At 43.6% G+C, this 18,327-nt stretch overlaps 1 protein-coding gene across 2 annotated transcripts in view; it reads left to right on the forward strand.

Annotated features, from left to right (window-relative positions):
- Positions 1-2,942: 2,942 nt before the first annotated feature.
- Cd247 (CD247 molecule) overlaps positions 2,943-18,327 on the forward strand; it is a 69,662-nt gene continuing 54,277 nt past the window's right edge. The window contains exon 1 of one of the 2 annotated variants that reach the window (XM_051186175.1): positions 2,943-3,216. In XM_051186175.1, coding sequence (XP_051042132.1) covers positions 3,159-3,216 — 58 coding nt within the window. In that variant the 5' untranslated portion in view covers positions 2,943-3,158. The remainder of the gene's footprint in view (positions 3,217-18,327) is intronic. The other variant, XM_051186173.1, reaches the window with a different exon arrangement.

An 18,327-nucleotide genomic window follows, 5' to 3' on the forward strand; every position in this document is an offset into this window, starting at 1 on the left:
GGTTGTTTCTGGATGCACCATATTTTGGGCAGCACATGATAGTACCGCTTTGCAGTTTTAATTTGTCTTATTCATAATGTCCAACATCTTTTTATATATTTACTGGCTGGCCATCTACTTGCCGCCTTCTGGAAATTGTGTGTGTAACCCTTCTGCCTATTTCCTTAGCGAGTTGGTTACCTTACTTTTGAGAGAGTTCTTTCCATATTCTGGATTTAAGGCGTCTGTCTACCAGATGTGTTTGTAAATAATTTTCTTTCTCTATGTTTGCTTGTGTTCCCAGTAGCAGTTTCGATGAAACCCAGTTCTCATTTTATCTTAATATGAGTTGTATTTTTGTATTCTGCTACAGAGAGCATTCATCCATGTTTCACTCCAGAAATGTTACAGTTTTGAACTTTGTTTGCATATACTATACATTTCAGGTAATCTTGTTTACAGCATGACATTAGAAACAGTATATGTCTCCTCATAGATAATCCAGTAAGTACCATTTAGTTAAGTCTATCGTTGTCCCACTGAAGTTTTCTTTTATCTGTATCTAAAACAACTTGAGTAAACAAATGTTAAGTCTCCTACCCCCCACACCAACCAGGCCCAGCCTGCTTAGTTTGTGAGATCAAATATGATTGAGCTCGTGCAGGGTGGCAGGGCTGATAATGCCATAGATACTGCTTAGGAACCGAGTTCCTTCATAATGTTGGCTATCTGGCAAGGCTATTTTTTACATCCCTTACATTTTATGTGTTCTAGCATTATTTTATATTGAGGTACAGTTTTTGTGTCACACATTCACTATTTTAACATGTATGCTTCAATTGTTTTTAGCATATTCAATTCTCTGGTACACCATCATCTAAATCTAAAACATTTTCATCATATTCTACAGAAACCTTACACCAGCCATTAGCTAGTTCAATTGCCTGCTCTCCTTGATTCCTGGCAACCACTAATCTACTTCCTCTACAGATTTGCCTAGTCTGGCTATTTTATATAAAGTCATAGAATAAGTGGCTTTTTAGTCTGGCTTCTTTTACCCATGCTTGAAACAGTAGCATCCAACAGTATTTCATGTCTTTTCATGGCTGTTATATCCCATTGTTTGAACCCACCTCAACCGCTTGTCTATTCTTCTGGTGTGGCGAATTGTTTCCAGTCTGGGGTCATTATACATAATGCCGCCAGGATCTTTTCCATGCATGCTTCTATACAACATATGTTTTTGATTCTTTGGGGTATATTCTTGGTAGGGTTCCTGGGCCATGTGGGAACTCTGTTTAACATTTTTAAGGACCTGTCAAATTGCTTTGCACAGGGCCCTCAACATTTTACATCTCCAATGTCAACAACTGTTTCTTTATATCTGTGCTGTTCATTGCTTTGTGGTTTTGTGAGTTCCCTAGTGACCAGCAGCACTGACCAACAGCACTGAAAGTCTTTCATGTGTCCATTTAAATCTTTGGCTAATTTTTATCTTTTTTAACCTGTTGAATTGTAGATTGCTTACATATTCTAAATACTGGACCATGATCAATATATGACTTGGCAAAGATTTTCATTCACTCTGTGGATTATTTTTAAAATTTCCTTTCTAGTATCTTTTGATGCTAAAACTTTTGAAATTTGATGTTTATTTTGAATTTGATTGTTTTGTAGTATAGCTAGTTTTACACTAAGTGTGTGTGTGTATACACACACACACACACTCAGGAATCAGCCTATTTTAAGGATTTGTTAACATATTTTCAACATTTTTGTGTGTTTTATGTGGTATATATGTATGTATATGTGGTGTGTGTATGTGGTGTGTGTGGGTGTAGTGGGTGTGGTGTGCTGTGAATGTATCTGGTGTGCATACGTGTGGTGTCTGTATGTCTGTATGTGTGTGGTGTGTGTATGTGTGTGGTGTGCATATGTGTGTGGTCTGTCTCTGTATCTATATGAATGTGTGTGGTGGTCTGTATGTGTGTGGTGTGTGTAGCTCAGAGGATGTCTTGCAAGAGTGAGTTTTCTTATCCACCGTGTAGGCTCTGGGGATGGAATTCAGGTTCTCATGATTGGAAGAAAGTGCCTGAGCTACCTCTCTGCCTCCAGGTTTGATGACATTGTCTTTCAGTGTGATAGGTTGATTACTTTAGAAGTAACTGTGGATGTAGAAAGGTTTTCTTTATAAAGACGAAAAGATCCATCTTTCCACTCCCATGGTCCTTTCCACAGTTTCAATCTTGCATTACATACAGCTTTTAATTGTGCTTATTTCTCAGTTTAACTTTAATTTTGCTGTGAGACAGTCTTACTACATAGCACTATTCACTGTTAGTATTCACCATTAGTTCAGTCTGACCTCAGACACCTGAGTGCTAAGATTTACAGGCATACACACTATGTCTGACTTTTAATCTTTCTCTTAATTGTAAATGACGTCAAGGGTGAAATGCTGACAACTAGAAAAAAGCATTTGACTTAGGTTTGGTGGCACACACCAGTAATCTGGACATTGCAAAACTGAGGCAGGAGGGCAGGGTTCAAGTCCAGGCTGGACTGAATGTGAGATACTGTCTATTTCACACTATTTACAGTCTGAATTGAGGCCAAGGTCAGAACCACACCTCAAATGTCCTGTTTTCTTTGCCCTTTAGATTAAGAAGCTTGAAGTCTGGAGGTGCTGAGTGCTTCAGGCAAGGTCACACAGCAAATACGGAGTGGCAGTCTCCAGTTAGCCCACTCGTGGATCGGGAGCTCTGTCAGTCTTCCAGCCTCCATAAGGGCCAGAGTTCTGACATGCCCTGGAAACTTAGATATGCCCAAGGTCCGACTTCAGCAATCGGGTCAGAAACAAAATAATCAAGAATCAGAAGAAAAATAACGTACATAAAACCACAGTCACATAGAAGAAAAAGCAAAACTCAGGCAGATACTCTTACACCCCAAACCCCCAAACCTCCAGAGCTTCCTGCCAGTGAACCGAGAGGGGGAGTGCGAGTGTGTCTTGGCGTTGCTGGCAGGTGCTGTTTCAAAGACCCACGGACCTCCACTTCCTGGGGTGGCAGCCACAGAACAAAGCTTACAGAGACTCCTTCAACGCCTCCCTTTCTCCGATCCTTCCAGGCACAGCCACCTCCGGGCACCATCCTAGGGCACCATCCTAGGAGTGGAAGATGAAGTGGAAGGCGGCTATTCTGGCTGGCATCCTTCAGGTGCAGTTCCTGGGAGCAGGTAAGGATGCTTTCTCCGTGGCTGGACACTTTTTAGAGGCTGTGTGTGTGTTTGAGTGGCAGCAGAGGGGCGCAGAGGACGTAGTGTTTCTTTTAAAGCCTGTTCTCCCAAAGTCAATGGACGGACGGGCAGGACCGGGTTGGGTCCCGTGCAGGCGTCTGTTCTGTGGAAGCCAAGCTGGGTGCTGATTCAGAGCCCGCTGTTTGAAAACAGTTGTAAATTGTAAGTGATAAAGAGGAGGGAGTCTGTGGAGGGAAGGGGTGAGGAGAAATGAGGCAAACGGGCAACAAAGGCAGGTCGGCGCCGAGAGGCAGCATTTATACGAAAGCCGCACAAGTTCCGATACACCAGCTAGGCCGCGCTCTGTTCTCTGCCTTCCAGATAAATCATGTCTCCTTCTTTCCTTTCCCCTTGGGTTGGCATTGCCATTCTGCCCCGTCCTTTCCTCCTTTGCCAACAAATGACATTACCATGGTCAGTGAGGGAGGGTCAGGCCCTGGATGGGTGGAACCGAGAGGACTCGATGGAGAGAAGTGTATGAAGGAAGAAGCATCGTGTTTGCGGCCTTTTGCAAGGTGCATTGCTACTTTCTGGCCCAGAGGCTTAAGTCTAAGCTCACACTGTAAGTGCTGTCCCCACACCATGACCACCAGCCCTATGATACACCATCTCTGCCTCAGTGACACACTCACACGGTGCTCTATCTGACCCAAGCAGCCAGACACTGACAGAAATGTCGGGAACAGGTGGGAGAGTGTGTGCTAAGTCACTCCCACGAGTCCAGAGGAGAATCTGTACCTGTGCTCTTAGCGGGCCTCTGAAGCCTGCCTTTTTTGCATGTTGTTGTCTTAGCATACCCCCTAGTTCAGACACTGGGAGTGAAAGCAAGTGAACAGAAAAGACAGGCCACTCACAAGATTGGTGTCATGGTGTTTTTTGTTTTTGTTTTCAAGAAATGGGACAGTCTGTGTTTGAATCTAGATGGAAGCTGTAAGGAACATTCTTCCTCTACTTTGTAATTCACCTCAGGATGGTAGCTTGTTGAGTGGTAAGACTAGGAGGGCAGGAACCGCCATCATCATGGTTGTTCCCTCCAGGGAAGGCACAGCAGCGCTGGGCTTAGCACCTCCGGGCAGTGAGGGTTCAGCAATCAGCTTTTCTGTATGATCACAGCGCTTTTCTCAGAAAGGGCCTGGCGGGTATGACTCACAGGGTACTGTCGGGTAATAGCTCTGGAGGGAGCCCACAGCAGCCCTTCCTCATGGGCAGGGGCGAAGCATCTTCACAGCCTGAGAGGTTCTGACTTCAGGGCCAGCTGCTGCAGGCAATAGGTCTGGACTTCTGGCAGCAGGCTCCCAAGAGAGGGAGAAGATTGTCAGGTCTCTCCACTTTTGTCTGCTTCTCGCTGATGCATATGTGGCAGGCTCTGGATCTCCAGTAGAAGCTTATGGGAGTTAGAGAGAAACTACGTGTAGCTGGGTTGGTGGTAGCTACCAAGACCAGTAAACAAATCCTACCCAGAGGCCAGGAGGCCTGTGGCGATTTCCACCAAAAGCGAGGAGTCCAGTGCCTTTCCCTTTGGGTAAGCCCAGACACTGGAGTCTAAGCCAGTATTGAACTAGTCAGTCCACTAAGTCTAGCATGACCATGTCCAGGCTCGAGGCAGGAAGAACTAAAATGGAGTCTGGGTGGCACAGAACATGTCTGTCTGCCAGCCCTCAGCTTCTTGGTACTTCTAACTGCCCCACTGTGGCTAAGGATGAAACCAGTGGTCAGTACAGTCTTTGTTCACTCTCTGGGGAGGGACAGCGTCTCTAGTGTGAAGCCTCAGGGTTTGTGAGACACTCTGCTTCTAAGAAGGCAGCAGGCAGAGGCATGCCAATCATAGTACTTCCTAGTAGCAAGTCCCTAAGCAACCTAGTGGATCTTGATGGTCCTGCGTTATGTTAGGTTTCCTCTAAAGCAAAGATATTAATGTATTCCTTGCAGAGATGTGAATATAATGCTTCATATATAGAGATATACATGTACGTATGTGTATATACGCACACATACACGCATAAAGGAAAGTCAGTAAACAGAAATTGAAGTAATTATTAGGAACAGGAGATGGAAACCTATGGTTGAGATTCTTAACTCATAAAGCACCAACCATCATCAGAGTATGCAACTTGTCCCTTCTCTGGATTCTGGGCTCACGGACACCAGGACAGAAAACCAGTAGTGGGTCCTCCAGTAAATGTGGATGGACATAAGATAAACATTGCATCTACCATTTCAATATCTTTAGAACACCATGTAGGAAAATGTTCCTTCAAAATGAAAACAAGACTGAAAATGTAAATAAAGATGGTGGGAGGCTTGGGGGGGGGCCTGGAATTCAAAGCAAAATGTACCTAGTTAACATGTTCAGGGTGGCCACCCAAATCGGCTGGTATGGATACACTGACTAGGGATTTATATACAAACATCTTAAACACCAAATCTTGGTTGACACTTCTGGAAATAGACTAGGAGGAAACCAAGTAATGGCGTTGCTAGTGTCTCACAGATGGCATTTTCATGCTTGGTTTGTTTGTCCTCCAGCCCCTGACCCTGTTTCCAAGATGAAGGCTTCAATTCCCTACTTCAGCCCTTCTCAGACTTGGGAGACTAGACACAATTGTTGCTACAAAACACCTCCACTAACGGCTCTAAGACTTCATGCTAACTTTGTTAAAGCATTCTATTCATTTAGCATTATGTTTAGTTTTGCTTTTTGGTCTTTAAAAAATAAGACTAGCTGGGCATGGTGGCCCATGCCTTTAATTGCAGCACTTGGGAGGCAGAGATAGGTGGGTCTGAGTTCCAGGTCAGCCTGGGTTACATAGTGAGATACTGTATAAAGATAAATAAATAAAAATTAGGTTTAATTTTATTGAGTATATACCTTTTCTTTCAAATGTTACCCAATATGTATCTTACATTTTATTTAGTAGGTTTTAGGCATCAGAGAATTGCTTTAGACTCAATTAGTATAGACACACAATTTGATAATACCCTTTTCCTTCTTGCTTTTGTATCTATAGGTTGGGTAGCTGATTAAACGAAGGTCAGAAATAGTTCTGATTGATTGCTTAGACTCGAGACAAAGCTATTGCTTCTTTACAACAAAATGATGGTAGCTACAACAGGGACAAATATTCAATGAATTTGGCTGAAAACCCAAGTCATTTGACCTGTTAGCTGAAACAAGTCATTTTGCACTATATGTGGACAGTGACCATAGTTCCCGAGGAAAGCGATACCCTTGTTTGCTCTCAGATGCCTCCCCAGTGCTCAACACAGTATTTAGGATAGGGTCAATACACAATGCATATCCCAGTGTTTGGTTTTGGGGATGAATTAAAAGGTTGAGTGAGTAAAGGGAATCTAGACATTTTCACACAATTAACTTTAACGATTTATTGGATTGGCATCATTTGGACCTTTCCTCTGGACAATTTAGTATGAAACTGAATGTTAAAAACTAAACTAAACTAAAAAGTCAGGAATTACAGGGGCAAGGGTGAACAGAACAACTCAACATGAATTACAATGTTAGTGTTTACGCCTAGCCATATGAAATTCTACTATTGAGTTTTGTTTTGCTTTGGGGTACCAGCAGCATCTCACACATGCTAAACATTTTTACCACTGAGCCATATCTGCAGCCCTCTTTTTTCTTTGGGTGGGAGACAAGAACCACCAAATTGCTCAGCCTGCTAGAGTAGAACTCATTTTATAGTCCAGGCGACCTTGAACTTGCAATATTCCCACCTTGACCTCCTGGCAGAATTACAAGCCTGTGCTGTCAGATCCAGATATTTATTATATTCATTTCAAACGACTAAACCAATAGTCTATCTTAAAACCAAGCAAATGCACTCTTTTCTCTTCCGGCTTCTGCTCTAATGCTGGGGAAAGGCAGACAATCACTGCTGGAGATGGATGGTTAATGAACTAATAAAGCAATGAACGTCTTCCAGGAATAGAAGATTCTGTGGATTATAGCAAGAATCACAGTCCTGTGTGACTTCCATGTTTGGTCTTCATGACCACTTTGAAAATTTATGTTCCATGGTTTCTTTTATTTTTCATTATTTCCTTGTTGGTGGACAATTAGGCTACGTCGAATGCTTGTTTTCAGGGAAAATATACATGTAGCTTTCTTCATGGGGGTGGCGTGTGCAAATTCAGGACTGGTGGTTAAAAGAACAGGTCAAAATAACAGCATTTCCCAGGGGACTCTCGATTCAATCCCCTTGAGAAAAGAATGTGACGTTCTCTCCATGACCATCTACACATGGTTGTCTTGCTGGAGCATGCTGTGTGGTAAGGAGAGAGAAAACTGCAGGAAGAACGATCTGGGTGGAAGTCAGGACTCTTTCATGGCCTCTGTCGGTTGACGACGAGTGGCCCACCTTGCTCATTCCTTCCTAAGATGGAGAGGATGGTGATCTCCTTGAAGAGTGGAGATGATGTTCAGGGTGGCCAGGCTCGGCGTGCTTGGGAAGTGTTTTCAGTTTTCCCAGTCTTCAGAATAGAATATTATTTTCCCAGTGCAGCAAAGCTGGAACACAGCTCAAGTGTGCTCTTTTTCTCCCTCTCACTAAATTGTTGGGTAAACTTGGCCAGAACTGTCTGCGAGCCTTCATTTTTCCCATGTGTGCAATAAAGAGCGTGGAGAAAATAGAAGGTTCTCTTCAGCTACAAAATAAATTACCTATGGTCAGAAAGACTTACTTACCTAGCCCTTTAAGTCTCACCCCCCCCCCCATCCTACCTCACTGGTGTTGACTCTCAAAATTTGAAAAATAACCTTTTTTTTTTTTTTTTTTTTGTCTGTTTTTGTTTTTTGTGTATATGTACTCTCAGGGCTGACCACATTGCATTGGACAAACAGTAAGGGGGCTCGCCCCTTAGAGAGGCTAATTCTCCTTTCCAAGTGGTCATTTGTTGCCTGTAGTTCTTTATCCGGGGATGAGACCCTACATAATTTTCCGTGTTTCACACTGGCATGTTCATTAATATTATAGTTGTTTAGGTCTTGGTAATACAGTCATTTCTAGGAGATACTGTTTCATAGCAGAGTTCTTGATATTCTAACTCTTTTTTTTTATTTGAAGGCGTTTATTTTTTTATTTTATATAACCAAGTCCATTTAAATGAAAACAAACATTTATAGACAATATTTTGGAATTTGGGCGTTGTTCTTTCCAAACTACTTCCTGCTGGTAAGGGGCGCTGTCATGGGGGATTCGAAGAAGATTCAGAAATCCTGGCTGCAGTCTGTAAGGCTGCTTTGTCTAGCTGTTTGAATGTAGGATCACCTGGTACTGTTTCAGGTGGTCTGGCTTGATCAAACCACATTAGTCTGGAAGGAATCCACATCTTTTCATTTTCTGTGGAAACAAAAATAGAAATCCTTTTCCCCAGTAACTTGTCCTTGAACTTAAATTTTGGAGTCAAAACATTTTTTTTTTTTTTAATTTACATGTCGATCCCAGTTCCCTCTCCCTCCGTCTGTCCCTCCCTCCCTCCCTCTCTCCTTCCTTCCCTTTTTCCCTCTCTGCCCTCTCACATGCACCCTAACCACCCTCCCCTCCCATCCTCCCACCCCAATTCCATATGTAGGGGAATGCCATCCAGTTGGGGTCATGTAGATCTGACAGGTCATGTGAAGTAGGGACTAGGGCTTTTTCCTGTCTCTAGGTTAAGGCAGTTATCCCTCCATGGGGGATATGTTAGCAAGGTCCTTTTGTGCACCAGGGATACATCATGGCTCCACTGTCTGAGGTCCTTAGACTGCTCAGTCCTTCTGGCTGAAACCCATATTCTGGGGGGGCCTGAGTCAGTCCCATGCTGGCTTCCCAGCTATCAGTCTGGTGGCCCGTTAGCTCCTCCTTGTTCGGGTAAGCTGTCTCTGTTTCTACCCGGAACTCCAAATGCTACTTTTGGTTGGGACTCCTACCCCGTTGCAATGTTTTAAAATTGCTAGGCAAGGCCTCTGCTTTGAAAATGCCAACATCATCTGGCTTGTCCCTGTGCTTACTTACCTATCTGTTGCAGATTTATTGAGGGCCAGGCAGGACTTGGTTGGTGAGAGAGAAAATTTATGCTTGAAGTAACCAGATGGCAGTGGTGGGCATGCTCCACTCAACTCCCATAGTCCATTTTGCTCGCCTGTTGGCTGTGTGCTACTTAGCAACAATTTCAGACACTGGGGGGGGGGGGGGAGAAAGTAAACAGAGAGCACTAGGAAAGAACAGTCAGGCCCCAGGCCCGATCCAGGAGGTTCTTTCTCGTGCACAAGCCACCCTTTGTGTTTACAGAGAGCACCTTGTGGCTGATCTCGGCTATCTTGCGGCCAGTAGCTCAGAGTTGTAGAATTCTTTCTATAACTGAGGAACATGAGTCTGGGAATGGTTGTGTGTGCCTGTAATCCCAGCACCTGGAGGTAAATTCAAGCTTATCCTTGGTTACAAAGCAGATTTGAAGCCAGTGTGGGCCATTTGGCTTGTCTCAAAGAAAAATGAATATAAAAACAAGGAGAAAATCACTTTCAAAGATTTGGTGACTTGCTCAAGAGGAAGACTGGGCCTCAAAGATATTGTCTCTAGTCCTTGGTTCACAGCATGCACACGAATACTCTTCCTGGCCATCTTACCTGATTGTCGTTATTGATTGGCATTATCACACATGTGAGAGCTGAAAACCAAAGCAGACTTTAAAAGAATTCCCATACTTAATTCTATTTTCTTTTCAGATTTTGAAGCAAAAAAATCATTTTGACATTGAATACCTTTGTTTGGTATGCAGTTTCTGCTGAGTAGGAAATAACGGACTTGTTATGATTGGAACTCTGTTCATCTTTGATATTTTACTATAGGTCTGGGCTCACATTTTCCCCAAGCCTAGTAAACTCATATTTTCCATTTTAGTTTTAATAAATACAAGTATTTGGGGAATTTTCCTTGAGAGAAACATACCTCGGTTTGCAGTTCAGTCTATTTCTACATGGGCTCAACTCCCCTCCTTATGCACGGAAAATAAATGTAAATTAAACCATATTTGAGAGGGGTTGACCCTAAACAATTGACTAAAATTAATTTTTAAAAATAGATCTTGATTCAGTGCAGTTTTATGGGTATTCAATTCTTTCAAGGAGTAGCACAATGTTAGATATAGATACTAAAGTGAATTTTTCAAAACTATATCCTTAGAGTGGCGAAATCGTCATTGACAATTTGCAATTACTTACATCTACTTTTAGCACCAAGCCTTGCATCTGCCTAGGCTGCGCTCAGGAGGGTAGGCCTTGTGCTGTTGATGGGGCAAAGGTTACATCCTAAGAAGGTTGATACTCGGAGCAGAAGGGTTGCAGAGCCAGACAAGCAAATATCTGTGTCTTCTAGAGTGACCACTTCGCAGGACATTTGTACATGTACCAGGCTGAGGCACTGTAGATACTGTTGCCTTAGCCTAATTGTGGGGGGATGGGAAGACAGCGTGACTCAAAACATTTACCACTTAGAATTAAACAAATCTCCACTACTCTCTTGCTGTAGAGACTGGAAAGCCAAGCATGCATGCCCATATAGTTTCCCATTGTGCAGAATTGTACTAACCCCCAAGATACAGCAGGACTGAAGATCCTCAATCAGATCTAACTGTCCTTTTCCTAGGCTCAAGTGATGGTACAGAATCCAAAAGAGGAGTCATGGGGGAGAGAGAGATAGAGATGGTCTGGAGAAGGGGAGCAAAGGTTGCTTCAGATAGGGGTGGGGTGATCACCCAGCTTCAGGGAGGTCTCTGAGCCAGGTGGACTTGTTATTAAATAGCATAAGCCTAAGTGCTATGCTGTGGGTTAAAAGCTGTGTGGATGCCGATTAACATACCTATTAGGGCGTTTACCCCCACACTCTGGTGGGTGCAGGGGTCTGTGCCCCAGTGTTCACACATACATGACAAACATGTCTTCACTCAGTGTGAACTTTTTTTTTTAATTTTTTTTTTGGGGGGGTAGAATCTAAAGGAATAGAATAGCATCCTCCTGGGTGCAGATTCTAAGGTGATTGTGTGTGTGTGTGTGTGTGTGTATGTATGTATGTTAGAGATAGAAAAGGAGAGTTAAGTGTGCACATGAGTGTGAGAGAGTGTATGAGTGCAGCGTATTCTGGGACTGTGTATATGAAAGTGTTAGTGCATGTGTATACTCCTCTGTGCTGATGGACATGTACTGGAATCCACAGATAATGTGTATATGTGCATATCAATATGTCGCCTTGTGTGTACTTGTAGGTGTCTTTTAAGAGTTGTTGTTCTGGTCCCTGGAACACCTATCCCCAAAGTGAGCCTGGCATTTCCTTCCTTGCACCTCTTTCTACCTTGTTTCCAAGATTTAAAATGCTAACACTGCCTTGCTATCACCTGTGGAATCCCTTCTGACCCCTAACACTAAGCCCATATATACAATGACCTCCCAGACGATTATGCGTCATAAATTGGCGGCATGAGAAAGGCAACATAAGGTGGAAAATTGTTGTTCTTGGAACCCAAGTTTAAAAACACCACACAAATATTTCCCCTGTTGTGAGCTCATCTGAGTCTGGGGTCAGCACATAGATAGTTTCAGGAACACATAATGATCACCAGAAACTGTCATCAGCTCCCCATATTCTCACAGTTCCTTCCACAATAGTCAGGATGTGTGTTTGGGCTAAAAGAGCTAGCACACACTTGATGCTTTTTTTCTTGCAAGCACTCTAACAGGGTAGCCCCTAGCAAACTACTTTGGCTATCAAGATAGATGGTCAAACTAGTTTATTTTTAGTATCTGATTATCTAAGCTATCTAGTTAATTCCATTATTGATTAATAGCAATTAAATATTCTGCAAGCATCTGCCCCATGTCCCCAGTCAAACAGCCCATAGATGACTGGCCCTACCAGCCCATGGAGCAGGCCCATTTCTTAGAGTTGGACATTCATGATGCCGTAAATTATATTCTCTGGTTTTAAAAAGTCTGAATGTAGCTTCTGACACATTGCTATATGGTTTGGCCTAATTTCCATCATTTTTGTCGACCTGTGCTAATTTCCACGCTGAGTTCAGTAGCAAAGAAAGCATGTATGGATTAGATGCCACCCAGGACTGTTTTGAGTTAGACTAGGGGGGCTTCAGAAATTCCTCCTTTGATTTCTCAGAGCAGAGCAAAATCTTTGTCTTTTCTCCCACTTAACTATCAGTGCTTCAAAGCCCAGACCCATATAAAATACACAAATGCTTTCTAGACAAAATGAATCTTGCCCGTTTTCTTTGGGCTTCGATGGGAACAATAAAGATCGAACTACAAAAGGTTGGCAAAGAGGATTATTCTTTTTCTTTCTATTAAGCGTAGAGGCTTCAAAAGAACAGCCCAGAAAAGTCAAATAATTGTATCCACCACTGTTCACCCATCCATCTCCCTGCTGACCTGTCCTGTGAAAAACCCTTGAAAATCTTGGCCAGCTCTCACCTGCCCGTTGCAAATGCTGCTTTGTTAAATGTTTGAGTCTGTAATTCCATGAGAAAGACCTGATAAAACAAACTCCATTTCAATGGCCACCTCATCAGGGAATGGCTCTTTGGGCTAGGGGTACTTCTAATTTTCAGAGCTTTGTAGTCTCTGTGTTGGGAGGGAGCTACCTGAAGACTTGAAAATGAATTGTGAATAAAGTCTACAAATGTTTGCTATACGAAGGGGCCAAGGTGAACGCTGGAGGAAGACTTTGGGAATAGGGTTTTGATCTTTATGGCCATCTCTTGATTGCATTGATTTGGAAAAGCACATCCATTTCTTTAAATACAAAGTTTTAGACGTGAAACTGGTCTAATTACTGGCTTCCTTTCAGACCAGCGGGTCTCAGAAAACTCTTGTCACTTTGAAGAGCACAAAATGGCTTTTTGAGACCAAGAGACACAGGGAAGATTAGACTATGTAGGGATTTTTAAAGTTCAGGATTGAATGTTTTCTAGCAGTGGTCAAAGTCTGGAATTGTTTGTTTTAAAAAGCAGAGCAATAGTCTGTGAACTGGCCAGGCATCTGAAGTCCAGTGCAGAATGACCACAAATGACCGCTAAGTTTCCAGCTCAGGAAGGTCTAGTTCTCTTGGTTTGGGAAGCTGTCCCTAAACAGTCCCTTTGAACCCGTGGTCTTGGGTTAGGGAGATGGCTTAGTGGGTAAAGTGCTTGTTGTGTAAGCATGAGGACCTGAGTTCAGTTCCCTAGTACCCACATAAAAACAGGCAGCAGTGTGTACTTGCAACCCTAGCTCTGGAGGACAGAGACAGGAGTTTCAGGGTCAGCTAAACAGTTTAGCTATAATAGTGAGATCTAGGTTCAGTGAGAGACCTGTTTCAAAAAAAATAAGACAAAGAAGGGATTGGGGAAGATGTCCTGACACAGCCGGTAGTGCCACAATGCACACTTGCACACATGTGCATGCCACATGTGCACACAAGTAAGTTCATGTTGCCTCTGCAGATGTTCAATAGGAGCTCAATGAGTGAGTGACTTATGTTATAAATGTGTAAGTTTAGACAATGCTCACACTATGATCGGTGAGTTAGACTGAAAAGGGGGAAAAATTAAGTAACAGGAATTTTCACTCACTGGATGGGGCCTTTGGAAAGCTTTGTGCAAGAGAATATAACTATCTAAATACTAAATACACTTAGGGGAATGTCATTTAAGGCAAAGCTATAGTGCATTCTTTAGTATCACGAGGACTAGCCTTCTAATTTAGTTATTCCTAAGAGTGATCATTTTTATATATTAGTTGGATTTTCTCAGAATCAACAGGTACAGTACACTTTTTTGAAAACATTTCTTTTGTGTGTATATGCTGATTCTTTCCTGAGCCTACTCAGAGCCATGGTGATTAGGATAGTGACCCACTGGTCCTAGGACTTGACAACCAAACTCCACTAAGGGATAGGCTGGCCTGCTAGGTCAAGCTAGTTGGAAAAAGACTGAAACCAAATAGAGAACAGTTAACTTATTTATTTGTTACTATTGAAGACCATGTTTCACTGAGGCTAGAGAGATGGCTCAGCAATTAAGAACACTAGCTGCTCTTCCAGCGGACCCAGGTTCAGTTCCCAGCATCCATATGGCAGCTCACAACCACCTGCAACTCTAGTTCCAGGGAATCTGACAACCTTCTGACCTTGGAGGGTACCAGGCACACACACTGCACATACATACATACATGCAGACAAACATTCGTATACATGAAATAAGTACATCTTGGAAAAAAATGCACTTCATGGAGATGGGGCTCAGTTGGTAGAGTGCTTGCCTCGTATGGGCAAAGCTCTGGGGCCAGTCCTCAGACTGCATGGTGGCTGGAGTGCATGTTTCAATCCCCAGAAAGAGGCAGGAGGAGCTCAAATGCAAGCTCGTCCTACACGATAGAGCGACTTTGAGGCTAGCTTGGGCTGCATGAGAACATGCCTAAAACAAAACAAAACAAAAAAACAAACAAAAACAAAAAACAAAAAAACAGGGGAGGAGGAAAAATGCAAAAGGGAAAGAATATGATTTATGAGCTGGATATGGAAATCCCAACACTCAAAAAGCATAAAGATGAGTTCAAAGCCAGCTTCCCCTACAATGCAAAGCCAGCCTAGATTAGAAGAGACCTGTCTCAAAATCTAAGCACAAAACCAACACAACAGTCAAAAACAATTATCCCAGATGTAGTGGCCCACCCTTCAATCTCAGCTCTCGGGAGGCAGACGTAAGAGGATCTCTGAGTTTGGGACCAGCCCTGTCTATAGCCTGAGTTCCAAGTCAGTCGGGGCTACATAGCAAGATCCTGTCTCAAACAACAAAACAGCCAACAACAAAAGCCACTTACCAGAAAGAAAACACCGAGCACATATATTAAGCGTCAGAGGTTGTGTGGTACAGCCCAGATGATGGCCTCCAAATAAATATTTCAAAGAGATGTCAGTGAGGTGTTAGTGAACAAAACAGATGCTTTGGTGAAGAGGGGGCGGTTTCTTGTGTTAAGGCATCAGGGCAATGAATGCTGTGGCAGTTAGTGGTGTCCCTACATTCCAGGAGGAGCAATGAGACCCAGAGGTGTGTGGCTAGCAGCAGGTATCACCAGAGGCAGCCTGTCCTCACGAAAACCTGCCTTTATCTTGGTGAAGGACATCCATGCTATGCTGTAGCAGCTCAGGAGTAGGGACTGCCCATTGTCTGACACTGGCCATGGACCTTGAGATAGGAGCTGGTTTTGTTTGCTGGTTGGAGAAAGGAGTGAGAAAAAACAAAACAAAGCCAAAAAAAAAAAAAAACCAGAGCTGGTGGAAGGGACAGGATACTCCACCCTCAGAAACCCAGACAACCAACAGTGGCTCTTGGTAGCTCCTCCCACCTGCAGGCTGGTTAGGGGACAAAGGCAATCAGCAGTAGCAGCATCTCTAGAGGCCACGCCTCCTCCAGGTGGGGTCCTGCCCTGCCTCTTTCCAGCGAGTGACTTACTCCTGCACACAGTATTGCCTCCTGCTTGGATAAGCATCTTTCTTGTCCCACAGAGTTGTCCTGAGACACTCGGAAATGTCCTCACGGGGGTCTGTGTCAAATGATAACTTTCAAGATGGTAGAAGGAGTTTCCATCCCTCTGGGAAGCACTAGCTCAGTCCACTTCATGTGCTGTAGTTAATTTGAACAATAGCTGAGATGTAAATCTGTGCTCCAGGTTTGTGAAGCTTCTACCCTGTTCCCTGGAACTTGCTGCCATGGTGAAGTTGCAGTTGCAACTTTAGCTGTTTCTGCCTCGTTTCCTCACCACTGTTTCAGTTTACTTTTTTTTTTTTTTTTTTTTTTAACACAATGCCACTGATCAATTATAAAGAAAGGAAGTTTTCTTGGACTCTTGGGTCTGGTCCTAGGTTGAGAATTCATATGTGGTGATGACCTTTCTGGAAGACTGTGAGGGTGGCCTATGCCCAACCAGCTCAGCCTAATCAGCAAGCCTCAGACAAGACAGAGGTCCTGTTTTTAATATATATGTGTATATGTACATATACACATTAAGATTAAGATATTTACATATATAAATGTATATATTTAAATATATAATGTTATATACATATTTATATTTAAAAGTATAGTGATACATGCCTTTAATCCCAGAATTCAAGAGGCAGAGGTGGATGGATCTCTGAGTTTGAGGCTAGCCTGGTCTATAGAGTGAGTTCCAGGGACAGCCAGGGCTACACAGAGAAGCTCTGTCTTGGGGAAAAATTGTTTTTAGAAACCCATCAAGATGGATGGTACCTGAGGAATGACACCAAGCTTGACCTCTGGCCTCTACACATGTATAATGCACACAAACACACATATGCATGTTCACTTACACAAACATGCGCACACATGGTACAACAGGAACTAAAAGGTTTTCAACATAGTTTCTTGAGGGGTCAAACTGTTCAGACCATAGCACTAATGTATTGGTGCCCTAAATGTGCCCTAAAATGGTGCCTTAAAAACTGAAACTTAAACTGGGAGCTAGCTCAGTTGGTAAAGATGAACACCTGAGTTTGGGCTCAGAACCCACTTTTTAAAAATTTCCGGTATGATGGTGCACACGTTTTCCCGGTGTAGAGGAGACTTGCTGGCCAGCCTAACCTACTTTGTGAGTTCCAGGCCAGTGAGAGACACTGTCTCAAAAAAATGTGTAGTGCCTAAGGGCCATACCTAAGGTTGTCCTGACTTCCACATGCATATGTACACACATACATGCACCCCCTCAGTGTGTGTGTACGCACGTGTGCATATGTGCTGGAGGGTGTTGGCATGTCTTAGCTTTCAGATGCATCTTAGTTGTCTGCATCTTCATGAGGTGTCCTCCCTGTGTGTATCTCTGTATCAAATATCCAATTGTCTTCATCTTCATGAGGTGACCTCTCTGTCAAATGTTCCCACTCTATAAGGATAAGGACACCAGCATGATTGGATTAAGGCCCATTTGAATGATCCCCAGGTGTATCACATTCACAGGTGCTAGGGGGCAGCGCTCTGGCATATTTTGGTGGATACAGTTCAATATGTATCAACAGTGCTTCCTGGGATCATCTTCCCAACAAACTGTGTGGATTCTAGTCTTTGCCCTCTAAGTTCAGTTGAGGATGTGACCTTGGGTTATTCAGTGGTATCATGAAGCTTTGTCAGTACCACGTAGCAAGTGTCACACAAATTGCGATTTGACTCAACATTTTAATGTCTCATTTAAATGCAGGCATATTCTTCTCGGGCTTTCTGCGCACTCCAGGCAAGGTTGTTTCTAGAGAGACCCAGTCTTTACCACTGGGCAGCAGTCAGGGAAAGACACTTGCAGCCCTGTGGTCTCTGAACCCATGCTGCCAGGACTGGCACAGTTGCAGAGCAGCCTCCAGAAGATGGAATAAATGTGTGTCAGAGCGATGGTACCTCCTCTCTCGGAAGCACCGGGGTTGCCCTTTAGAAAAACATCACCCGCACATTCTGCAGTCTCAGAATGAATCTGCCGGTGAATCAGGCAGTGGGGCTTGATCTGGATTTTACACAGTTCTACCCATTTTGCAGTTTCCCTTTGCCATTCCAACTCTGCCATCTTGGTCCCACAGAGCAGTGAATTGGCAGAGGGACCCTGACATGAGAAGCCTGCACACAGCTGGGACTTGACTCTTCTGTCTGGTCTCCTGTACTGGGGAGCAAAGGAGTGGGTTTCCAGGTCACAGCTGTCTGGCCGCACCTGTGGGGTGGGTGGCTCTAGCTCAGTGGTGAGTGAAGAATTGTTTCAAACATGTTCTCCTTGGGAAGGTGAACTAGGAATCTGCTGTCAGTAAACATTTGGGAGATGGGATTAGGGTGCAGCTCTCCCTTGTGAGAACACACCATGTGGGCAAGGCGGCATCCTATGTGGGGCTTTGTTCACTGACAACAAAATTGCTTTGACTCTGCTACATCATATCTCTTCCTGCTGCAGGGGCGGGCCACCTATATCCCCCCATTTGTACTGCTCAGCCCATGGCTGTGAGCCTAGGTTCTGGAACC

This window comes from Phodopus roborovskii, unplaced genomic scaffold, assembly GCF_943737965.1.
Source record: "Phodopus roborovskii unplaced genomic scaffold, PHOROB, whole genome shotgun sequence".
NCBI lineage: Eukaryota > Metazoa > Chordata > Mammalia > Rodentia > Cricetidae > Phodopus > Phodopus roborovskii.